This window comes from Myotis lucifugus, unplaced genomic scaffold (assembly GCF_000147115.1).
Source record: "Myotis lucifugus unplaced genomic scaffold, Myoluc2.0 scaffold_468, whole genome shotgun sequence".
NCBI classification, from domain to species: Eukaryota; Metazoa; Chordata; class Mammalia; order Chiroptera; family Vespertilionidae; genus Myotis; species Myotis lucifugus.
Window position 1 is genome coordinate 424,699 of NW_005871516.1, and position 11,457 is coordinate 436,155.

Consider the following 11,457-nt stretch of genomic DNA (forward strand, 5'->3'; position numbering starts at 1 on the left):
TCACTTGATTTTTAGATTCACTTGTTGATAGAATATGTATTTTACTGTGTAATACGGTAGGCATTAGACCAGTTTGGTTAAAAAAAAAAAAACAAGTTCGCCGAAACCGGTTTGGCTCAGTGGATAGAGCATTGGCCTGTGGACTGAAAGGTCCCAGGTTCGATTCCGGTCAAGGGCATGTACCTGGGTTGCGGGCACATCCCCAGTGGGAGATGTGCAGGAGGCAGCTGATCGATGTTTCTCTCTCATCGATGTTTCTGACTCTCTATCTCTCTCCCTTCCTCTCTGTAAAAAATCAATAAAATATATTAAAAAAAAACAAGTTCATTTCTGTAGTATGTGATTTTTTTTTCTCCTTTAAAATGAGTATATATACAGGTCATGTATATATGGCTGCAGGGTAGTGCCTTCGGCTGGACCATCCCTGGTGATGGCCAGATGTCCAGGGACAATCCCAGCCACTTCACCCTGCTCAGGAAGTGGCCTCTGGGAGGACTCTCAGTAGCATCCAGAGGACCACCACGGGCTTTTGGAACGTACTATCCAGTGAAGAGCTGGGCCAACCCCTGTGCGAGGACTGCACTGACAGTCTCTTAGAGCAGCTGGACAGCCAGCTCAGGATCTCAGAGTCTGACAGTCAGACCTACAAACGCCATTAGGAGACCAGGGATGGATGAGGTGAGGACGTGAGGGAGACCCATGTGGGACCCGACCCGGGTTGGCCGGGCAGGGCAGCAGCAATTGGCCGGCCTGTCCAGTTGTCCCGGGTACGACCCGCCTGGGGCAGTGCCCCAAACCCCGGATCGGCCCTGCCGTGTGTGCAACCCGGGGAGGTGGGGCAGGCATGGAGGGATTGGTCCTGCCATCTGCCACCCGGGGAGTGGGCCTAAGCCAGCAGGTGGTTATCTCCCGACGGGTCCCAGACTGTGAGAGGGCACCAGTGGGGCTGAGGGACACCCCCCACTTTGCCTCCCCCGCCAGTGCACACATTTTTGTGCACCGGGCCTCTAGTATTTTGATAAGAAAATAAGTGTTGACTTATGAACCAGGATGTCATAGTTAGATTCCCAGTCAGGGCACATGCCTGGTTGCAGGCTCGATCCCCAGTGAGGGGTTGGGGGGGTGTACAAGAGGCAGCCGGTCAATGATTCTCACATCAGTGATGTTTTTCTCTCTTCCTCTCCCTTCCTCTCTGAAATCAATAAAAATATATATTTTTAAATAAAGTGTTTCCTGCTAGAACAATGTCCCTGACATGTGATCCAGCCAGGCACGTAGGCTTGAAGCCCCAGGCCACAGCCCAGGGAGACTCCAAGACCACACCTGCCCCTCCAGGATTGGGTGGCTGGCACGCTGCCGTCTGCTGGACACTGGGACAGGCAGGCCCTATGGCTTCACACCCTTATTGTGGTTGAGGAATTGAGGTCTGTGTTTGTTTTTTTCAAAATATATTTTTGTTGATTTCAGAGAGGAAGGGAGAGGGAGAGAGAGAAACATCACTGATGAGCTGCCTCCTACACGCCCCACACTCTGGATCAAGTCCACAACCCAGACATGTGCCTTGACCAGGAATGGAACCGTGATCCTCTGGTTCCTAGGTCAACGCTCAACCACAGTCCCCAAATGGCTGGTCCTTCTGTGTTTATGTCATACTCTGCTCCACCCGGTCAATAACTGCAGGTTTAAAGCTCTGGTTTGTTAGTGTGCTTCACTGGGTGGTTGACAGAAGTCAATGTTTTGCTCTCATTGATGTTTCTCCCTCTCCCTTCCACTCTCAATAAAAATCAATAAAAGAAGAGAGAGAGAGAGAGAGAGAGAGAGAGAGAGAGAGAGAGAGAGAGAGAGAGAAATGCAATCGTTTTTCAGGAATACAGAGGGGCCCATGGGTGAGGGTGGCGAGAAATGAGCAGAGAGGTGATGGGCGGTGTCAGGGGCCTGGGCTCTGGAGTGTCCAAGTGTCTGGGATGCCTGCCTGACCTGTTCCCTCCTGGTCCCCAGTCCCGGAGCTGGGCCCCCGCCTCGGAGTGCTGTGGGCCAACCTTTGCACCAGGTTGAGGGCCTTGGTGGCCTCAGCTCCGGATTCTACCCAGCTCTTCCACCAGGGACTGAGGCTTCCAGCCCCAGGGCTCAGTACACCCACCTTCCAGAGGTTCAGCGCTGAGGATGTGCTCTGGGAGGGGGAGTCCACCGGGTACCCGCGTTCATCCATGAGGCTGTCTACTAGCAGAAGGGCCTTGCCAGCTTCCAGACTGAGAAGCTCAGGGTCTCCGTGCCCGCCCTGCCCGCGCGGCCCCCCACCCCCACCCCCACCCGGGCCCCCTAACCGAGGCCACACCTGCCCTGCCTCCGCACCTGCTGTGGACTATGATCCTTGCGATATTTCCACCTCCAGCCTCAGTGAACCATTCTATCAGGAGGAAGGTGTGCTGGGAATTTAAAAGTAAACAACCAAGAACTAGGAGACAAGAACCTGGAAACATGGACAGAATCAGGTCAGGACCTTAAGACCTTGTCCTGCTTAGATTAGCTCAAGATACACAGCGGCGTCCTGTGAACAGAAGGGTTCCAGGTTCAATTCCACTCAAGATTTACATGCCTGGCTTGCAAGCTCAATCACGGTGGGGGCTCAGGAGGGAGAGAACCGAGCAGAGAGTCTCTCTCATCATTGATGTTTTCTATATCTCCCTCTCCACTCCTCTCTGAAATCAATAAAAATATATTAAAAAATAAAAGAGGTTAAGACCTTATCTCAAGGTCAGATAAGGGCATTACATGTTTTAAGGAGGGAAGCACCATGATCAGATTTTAGTTTTAGGAAGGTTACTCTCAGTTCTGGGCCTTTTGGCTAAGATCAAGTGTAGGAAGATTACTCAGATGATCTGCCTTAAAAATGTTAAAGAAATGAGATGCTTGTCTTTAATTCTTGGAGAAAGACTCACTCCCTGGTATCTAGGGAGGGTCACGTAGGAGGCGGGAGAGTGACACATGAGATACGCATTTTAAAACTCATGCCCCTAAAGGCCCTTACTAAAGTATAAATGGAGAAGGAACACGGTAGCCAGAGGGAACTTAGAGTCCAGGGTGGAAATCAAGATCTCCACCATGTCCTCCATCCCCTTCCTCTGCCATTTCTGCCGCCGGCCCCTGAAGCTGACCCAGTCCACGGAGACCTCGGGCCTTGACCTCAGCCAAGAACCTGCAGCTTTGGCCTTCCCCTCAGCTCAAGGGGAGCCGGGAGACACTCCGGAGGAAGGCTCTGCCTCCAGGAAGGAGACGGACCTGGAAGAGCTACAGGGGAGTGCCTCCGGCTGGACCATCCCTGATGACGGGGAGATGTCCAGGGACAATCCCAGCCACTTCACCCTGCTCGGGGAGCTGGCCTCTGAGAGGACTCTCAGTAGCATCCAGAGGACCATCGCGGGCCTTGGTGACGTCCTATCCGGGGAAGAGCTGGACCACCCCCTGTGCGAGGACTGCACTGACAGTCTCTTGCGGCAGCTGGACAGCCAGCTCAGGATCTCAGAGTCTGAGAGTCAGACCTACAAGCGCTGTTTGGAGACCAGGGATGGATTAGGTGAGGACGTGAGGGAGACGCTGGAGCAGGAGCTGAAGGTGGTGGAGCGGGAGGAAGCCAGGCTGGTCCAGGAGCTGGAGGAGGTGGAGAAGAACCGAGACAGGACAGCTGTGGCCCTGGAGGCAGCCCGGGCAGAGACGGAGACGCTGGAGCAGCAGGAAAGGCAGCGCCACAAGGACCTCGGTGAACTTCAGTGGCAGCAACAGGAACTGCAGGACGAGCTGTTGAGCTTGGAGGACCGGCTGCTGTACGCCCAGACCCAGCTGGCCCAGCTGAAGAGAACCAACGCCTTCAAGGCCGCGTTTGAGATCTGCTGTGACGGCCCCCTGGCCATCATCAATAGCTTCAGGTTGGGTTGTGTCCCCACTGTCCTGGTGAGCTGGAGGGAGATCAATGCAGCCTGGGGGCACACAGCCTTGCTGCTCGTGGCCTTGTCCAACACAGTGGGTCTGCAGTTTCAGAGGTACCAGCTCGTCCCCTGCGGAGACCACTCCTACCTGAAGTCACTGACAGAGGACCCCGTGGAGCTGCCCTTGTTCTGCACCGGGGGGAAGAACTCACTCTCGAACAGCAAGTTTGACCAGGCCATGGTGGCCTTCCTGGACTGCATGCAGCAGTTCAATGAGGAGGCCAAGAAGGGCGAGCCAGCTCTCTCCATGCCCTACAGGATCCACGTGGAGCAGGGCCTGATGGAGGACCCAGGATCCGGTGAATTCTACTCCATCAGAACCCACCAGAACACGGAGGAGCGGTGGACAAAGGCGCTCAAGCTCATGCTTACAAATTTTAAGTGGAGTCTGGACTGGGTCTCCTTAAGGTATCCTCACAAATAACTGCATTGGAACATTATGCTAAGAGAAAGAACACACTATAGAAACAGACTCAGAGAGAACAGGCAGACAGCTCTGATGGGGGTGGGGTGAGAGGGGTGGAGGGATTGAGCAAAAAAAGAGAATTCATGTACATGGACCGGGGTATGGGGGAATAAATGGTGATGGAAAATAACAAAATAAAGAAATAAAATAAATTTGTGGGTTTCTTTGCTTTATAGTATCTTATCAGATCAATTATAAAACTGAACATATGACAAGTTTATAACTTTAGTAATAAATGACACAGAAATTAATCGAAGAGGAATGAGAGAATTGCCCACAGCAAAGCAAGGCCATTGTGCCTTCCCCGGCACAACCCTGTCCTCTTGTACTTTCCTCCTTCCCTTCCTCACCTGGACAAATTCAAAATGGCAGCAAAGGTTAAATGGGAAGGTGATGGGAAAAAGCTTTGTAGAGGGAAAGAACAGGGTGGGGATAAGAGGAGAGGGGGTGGTAAGGAGCAAGGTACAGGTCTTCAATTTTTTAATAAGAAAATAAGTGTTGCCCTAACCGGTTTGGCTCAGTGGATAGAGCGTCGGCCTGCGGAATGAAGGGTCCCAGGTTCGATTCTGGTCAAGGGCATGTACCTTGGTTGCAGGCACATCCCCAGGAGGGGGTGTTCAGGAGGCAGCTGATTGATGTTTCTCTCTCATCGATGTTTCAAACTCTCTATCCCTCTCCCTTCTTCTCAGTGAAAAATCAATAAAATATATTAAAAAGAAAATAAGTGTTGACCTATGAACCAGGATGTCACAGTTAGATTCCCAGTCAGGGCACATGCCCGGTTGCAGGCTCGATCCCCAGTGAGGGGGGCGTGCAGGAGGCAGCCAGTCAATGATTCTCTCTTATCAGTGATGTTTCTCTTCCTCTCCCTTCCTCTCTGAAATCAATAAAACAATATATTTTTAAATAAAGTGTTTCCTGGTAGATCAATGTCCCTGACATGTGACCCAGCCATGCACGTAGGCTTGAAGCCCCAGGCCACAGCCCAGGGAGACTGCAAGACCACACCTGCCCCTCCAGGATTGGGTGGCTGGCACGCTGCCGTCTGCTGGACACTGGGACAGGCAGGCCCTATGGCTTCACAGCCTTATTGTGGTTGAGGAATTGAGGTCAGTGTTTGTTTTTTTCAAAATATATTTTTGTTGATTTCAGAGAGGAAGGGAGAGGGAGAAAGCTATAGAAACATCAATGATGTGAGAGAATCATTGATTAGCTGCCTCCTCCACACCCCCTACTGGGGATGGAGCCCACAACCCAGGCATGTGCGCTTGACTGGAATCGAACCCAGGACCCATGTCTTGCTGCTCCCCTGGGGGCCGCCATCTTGAAACAGCGAAGGCCAACCCCTCCTTTTGAATTAGCCAATCGGGAAAGACCGTGTGCCTGAGCTCCAATCAAGAGCAAGGGACAGGTCACGTGGGTTGTTAAGGCATCTGCTTCAGAAAGGAACTTGTAGAGATTCAGAGTCAAGTTCAAACAGGAAACTTTCAGGGGGGTAGGGTAGCATGTGTCCCGTTAGGGACCCCGAACAAGCCAAGAGTCATGATTACCTGTGAGGGCGTCTGCCAGTGATGCTCTAGCTATTTGCTTTTCACAGATTGGGAGTTTATGAATTATTTCCAATGCTGAATACACTGCCTGCAATAAGCTATGTGCCTCATTTTAAAATCTAACATATTATTTATTATTTATATGCTGAAATTATAATTGAATCTAAAGGAATACAAATTTTGCCCTAACCGGTTTGGCTCAGTGGATAGAGAGTTGGCCTTCGGACTGAAGGATCCTAGGTTCGATTCCGGTCAAGGGCATGTACCTGGGTTGCGGGCACATCCCCAGTGGGGGATGTGCAGGAGGCAGCTGATCGATGTTCCTCTCATCAATGTTTCAAACACTCTATCCTTCTCCCTTTCCCTACCTCTCTATAAAAAAAATCAATAAAATATATTTTAAAAAAATAAAGGTATACAAATTTTATATTCTCTATGTCATTTTACAAGGATTATTACTTACAAAGAAATTGTTGTCTTAGAATGTTATATTTTATAGAAAAGCAAAGTTTTTTATCAAATCTATAACCATGCCACTTTTAAATTTTGTCATTCGTGTACAGCTTTATTCCGATGCATTTGTAGGTATATTATATGTTTAGAGAAATCCATGAAAAGGACTCTGACTTACTCTAAATTGCAGGCTTGTAAGCAGGTCATATTTTTGAACTGGATGAAGATTTATAGAACTTCAAGGAATAACTGAATTCAAAAACTACTGGCAAATAATCAAGATAAAGAAAAATAACTATGGGACCAAATGAATTGAGGATAATTATTCTTTTTTTTTAAAAAATATTTTTATTGATTTTTTACAGAGAGGAAGGGAGAGGGATAGAGAGTTAGAAACATCGATGAGAGAGAAACATCGATTCAGCTGCCTCCCGCACACCTCCTACTGGGGATGTGCCCGCAACCAAGGTACATGCCCTTGACCGGAATCGAACCCAGGACCTTTCAGTCCGCAGGCCGACGCTCTATCCACCGAGCCAAACCGGTTTTGGCGAGGATAATTATTCTTATGACTGTTCAAAATATTGTTGACTTTTAAATCTTTTGTTTCCCAAATAGAAGGAAAAGTAAAGAGAAGACATTCTGCATTGTAGGAACTAACAAATTGGTAACAGATTCATTTCACAGTTCACTCCCAGGAGACGAAGATTTCAAAGATCATGGCTTACAACCAGGAGATTTGGTGTAAACTTGGATACCTGCTAATCTTTCCCACCTACTGCACAATGATGTTCTGATGATCAGGTATGATAGTGAAATTAATGCTTTGTTAGCCACACATTGGTCTTCTCCTACTATCAATATAAGCTTTGGTACATTTTTTTTCTGACTATATCTATTATAAAGGACCCACCTTAGGCAAATACCTCCCTGATAATTCCACTGGTAGAATTGTATATGGATCTAATCTGGATGAATATTGTATAGCTATAGAGATGGATGATGAAAAGCTAAGAAAAACACCTGAATATGATGGCAAAAGGCTTGCAGCAGCCTGTCCTATCTGTCATAGAATATCTTGTCCTCGGACTCACCAGCCATACTCTTGTGGCTGGATGTCTGTGAAAAAGAAAGAAATCAATGGATCCCCATTTCAGAAATTATTGGGATCACTTGGTGGGTAGATATGTCTAACTACCCCACCATCCTAGCATCCTGGATGCTTGTGGGAAGCCCTATGGAATACTTAAACTCTAGCTCATTTGGGGGTCACCTTCACCCATTTAACTATGGCATGGGAAACTCAACATTTTGGGGTCCACTCAGTATACCCTAACTGCTCCCAAGCCATAACTACCCAATGGCAACAACATTCCTGGTGGATCCAACAACATTGGCCCCCTAAAAGAAGCAAAAGGGGAATACTTGGAAGAGTAGGGGCTGGCCTTGGTATCCTGGGACAAGCTGAACTTGCAGCTAATGAAGAATGTCACTCATTAGAAAAAGGTTTTTAATCTCAAATAGGTCATACGGAGGGAATACTGCCAGGAACCAATTCCAGGATGTCATAATTTCTTTTCTTTTTTTAAAAAATATATTTTATTGATTTTTTACAGAGAGGAAGGGAGAGAGATAGAGAGCTAGAAACATCGATGAGAGAGAACCATCGATCAGCTGCCTCCTGCACACTCCCCACTGGGGATGTGCCCGAAACCAAGGTACATGCCCTTGACCGGAATCGAACCTGGGACCCTTCAGTCCGCAGGCCGACGCTCTATCCACTGAGCCAAACCGGTTTTGGCAGGATGTCATAATTTCAAAAGTTTCATCCAAAGGTTGATATGGCCTGGGGACTCAACAGGGTTGAGTCACACATGTAGTCACCTGTTGGAAATGGCTTAAAGGCATTTTCCCAAACCTGAATAGGATACATTTAAAATCTGTTTTTCTATTAAGCATGACTTTGGGGAAAAAAATACGCCATCTGAGTCATTGGCTGAAACTTCCCCCAAAGCAGGATGTGGGGGAAGGGAAGGAAGGAGCCACGTGGTGATCCAATATGGATGCCCCTCTCCGAATATGCTCATTTAAAGTCTCCTTCTCGCCACGAAAAGTTTTACAAAATTTAGAAATGTGTCTGGGATTTCTGTGCTCATAAAGAGAGAAATTAGCTTGGGACGAAATGTGCGCACAGTCCGATTTTGGATTTTAATAAGCTAGGCTTAAATCTCTCTTTGTGATGGTACAAAATAAAACCCAAGACGGATTATTTCCTAAGAAAAATGGCAAATTTGACCAAAGGAAAGAATGCAGGCTGGTTCTAAGACTGGTATTTTCCATAATAAAGAGTAGTCTTTAAATTGCTAATGAACCGCATTGCAAAGTTAACTGTTAGGCCGCAAAGAAATTCAGTAACATTGTCTCCGTTACAAAAATTAATCTAAAAAATAGGCCTTAAAATAATAATTGGAGCCCTGACCGGTTTGGCTCAGTGGATAGAGCATCGGCCTGCGGACTGAAAGGTCCCAGGTTCGATTCCGGCAAGGGCATGTACCTGGGTTGCGGGCACATCCCCAGTAGGGGGTGTGCAAGAGGCAGCTGAATCGATGTTTCTCTCTCATCAATGTTTCTAACTATCCCTCTCCTTCTCCCTTCCTCTCTGTAAAAAAAAAAAATCAATAAAATATATTTAAAAAATAATAATAATTGGATTTGAATCTCAAGAATTATTGAAATATATTAATTATAAAAATCTAGGTAGCCCAGGTAAAAACTGGCAACGCCCTTTGTTAATTGGGGGGCTAGTTGCCCTTCCCCCAACAGAACAAGCTGGTAGACCAAAAAAATTTCCCACCGGTGGCAACTTCTTAAGACAGGCTTGCTTCCAGGTCTCTCATCCTTAGGGCTAGTGAAGTCACATTTCCAGCAGAAAAGAATATGGTCAATTTACATCTGAAAAGACCAGGTAGGTCAGAACCTGCTTTACAAGCCTCAAATGTGGTTTTCTTTCTTTTTTTTTTTAATTACTGTTGTTTTTTTTTTTTATACATTTCATTGATTTTTTACAGAGAGGAAGGGAGAGAGACAGAGAGCTAGAAACATCGATGAGAGAGAAACATCGATCAGCTGCCTCCTGCACATCTCCCACTGGGGATGTGCCCGCAACCCAGGTACATGCCCTTGACCAGAATCGAACCTGGGCCCTTTCAGTCCGCAGGCCGACGCTCCATCCACTGAGCCAAACCGGCCTCGGCAAATGTGGTTTTCCAGAGCCGCTGGAAACTAAAAAGTAAAGTTTAAATTTGCCTCATTAAAAATCTAGAGGACAGAATTGAATCTATTGATTGTGTCTTGTATTTTTCAAATTTATTCTTAAGAATATATATAAGGTGTTATTAATCTAAAGAAATGCTAAATATTTAACTTGCCAGCTAAGAGTTTAAAGTTCTAGTTAAAAGAAATTGGGAGAAATTATAGTTGTGGTAACTAAATGCATAAGTATAGAAATTTAATTTTAAGAAAATCTTGAGTTTTCTCTGAAAATAATTAGGAATTCAAAATATATTGCTTATTGGTCTAATTAAAAAAGAGGATTAATTCTCTGATCCCAACCGAAATTTTTAATACTAAAACCGGTTTAAATATAATTGATATCTTAAAATAATTATAAAGGTATATAATCTTTAAATCACATATATATATTTGATGGTCTTTCAGGTTGGATTTCAAAACTATAACCAAGGAATAACCTTGAGACATTTCACGGGCCCTGAAATGTTTTTAAAAGTTACTCTTAAAGGAAATATTTTTGAATTTAACCAAATTTAATATACTTGAAATCACATGGAAAGCTTTATCAAATAAAAATTAATAAATACATTTTACTTATATACATATAAGTAAACCCTTATGTGTTATAAGGGTTTTGGCCTCTAAAAAGGGCAAAACAAGTTATTTTGTTTAATATCTCTTAAAATATAGCAGTGGAATTTTAAGACAGAATTTAAAAAACAAAAGCTCCTCACCGCCTGCATTTTTAATTAGGCTGGAGGTGGGGCAGCATTTGCACCTTGTGAATCAAACGTATAACTTTATAAATTTACTTGCTTTGCTGTTTTAATAAAAATGCCTACTTAAATTACTTAATAAATTAGCTTTTAAAAAATATAATCAAGGTTTCATATAAACTAAGTTATCTGAGAAGCCAATGTCTGTGTAAGCAATTTAATCCTAGTAAAGTAAATTCTTCTAAGAAAGTTACTAAAGGCTTCCCATAATCCCTCTGTATATGCAAATAAGCCAAAAGGGAATGCAGTTTAAAAATATTATTCTAAATTTAATAAAAAGGAGAAATTTAAAAATTTTTAAATATATTTCACTAATATTTACAGAATAAACTAAAAATTGTTAAAATACCAAATCTGAAAATAAGTACAGTCACCATAAATGAGTAATGACTTGAAATATATGGCCTTGCGGCAGTATTTGTCAAAGCATCAAGAACCAACTCTGTAGGTTCCTCTGTGTAAAAGAAAAACACTTTTTTAGTTGGGACTTTCAGTGTGGCCTGAAAGGTCCTCTGTAATGTAATAAAGGTTTTCTTCAAACATCTGAAGTACTATAATTAAATTACTAGGTCTCCTAAAGAAAGCTGAATAATTTGTATTTTTTCCTGTTTAATAAAGCTTATGTGAAGTTATTCAGAGTCTAGTTGCAGAAATTTGATTACTGTTCATAACCTAGGATAAGAAAAGTTAAAAAATAAACCTTATTTTAGACTAATTTATTGAAATAAGTGCCTTTCTAAAGTATATCTCGTCTCCGGACTCTTTATTAGTCTCTGGATTCCTATGTCATCTACACACAGCCTTTTCCAGATTCCTGAACCCTTCTTGATGCTGGGACAAGAACCCCAGCAGAATACTGTTTCAGGAAGAAGGAAAAAGGGTGGGAAGCAGCATGGAACGTAAAGAAAGCCTTAGTTTCATGGATAGAACAGACTCGG

The 11,457-nt window shown here is 44.9% G+C and overlaps 1 protein-coding gene across 1 annotated transcript in view; it reads left to right on the plus strand.

Annotated features, from left to right (window-relative positions):
* The first annotated feature begins 3,102 nt into the window (after window positions 1-3,102).
* Window positions 3,103-11,457, plus strand: part of LOC102417876 (beclin-2-like) — a 12,524-nt gene continuing 4,169 nt past the window's right edge. Inside the window, exon 1 of the mRNA XM_006103199.3 lies at window positions 3,103-4,391. Coding sequence (XP_006103261.2) covers window positions 3,103-4,391 — 1,289 coding nt within the window. The remainder of the gene's footprint in view (window positions 4,392-11,457) is intronic.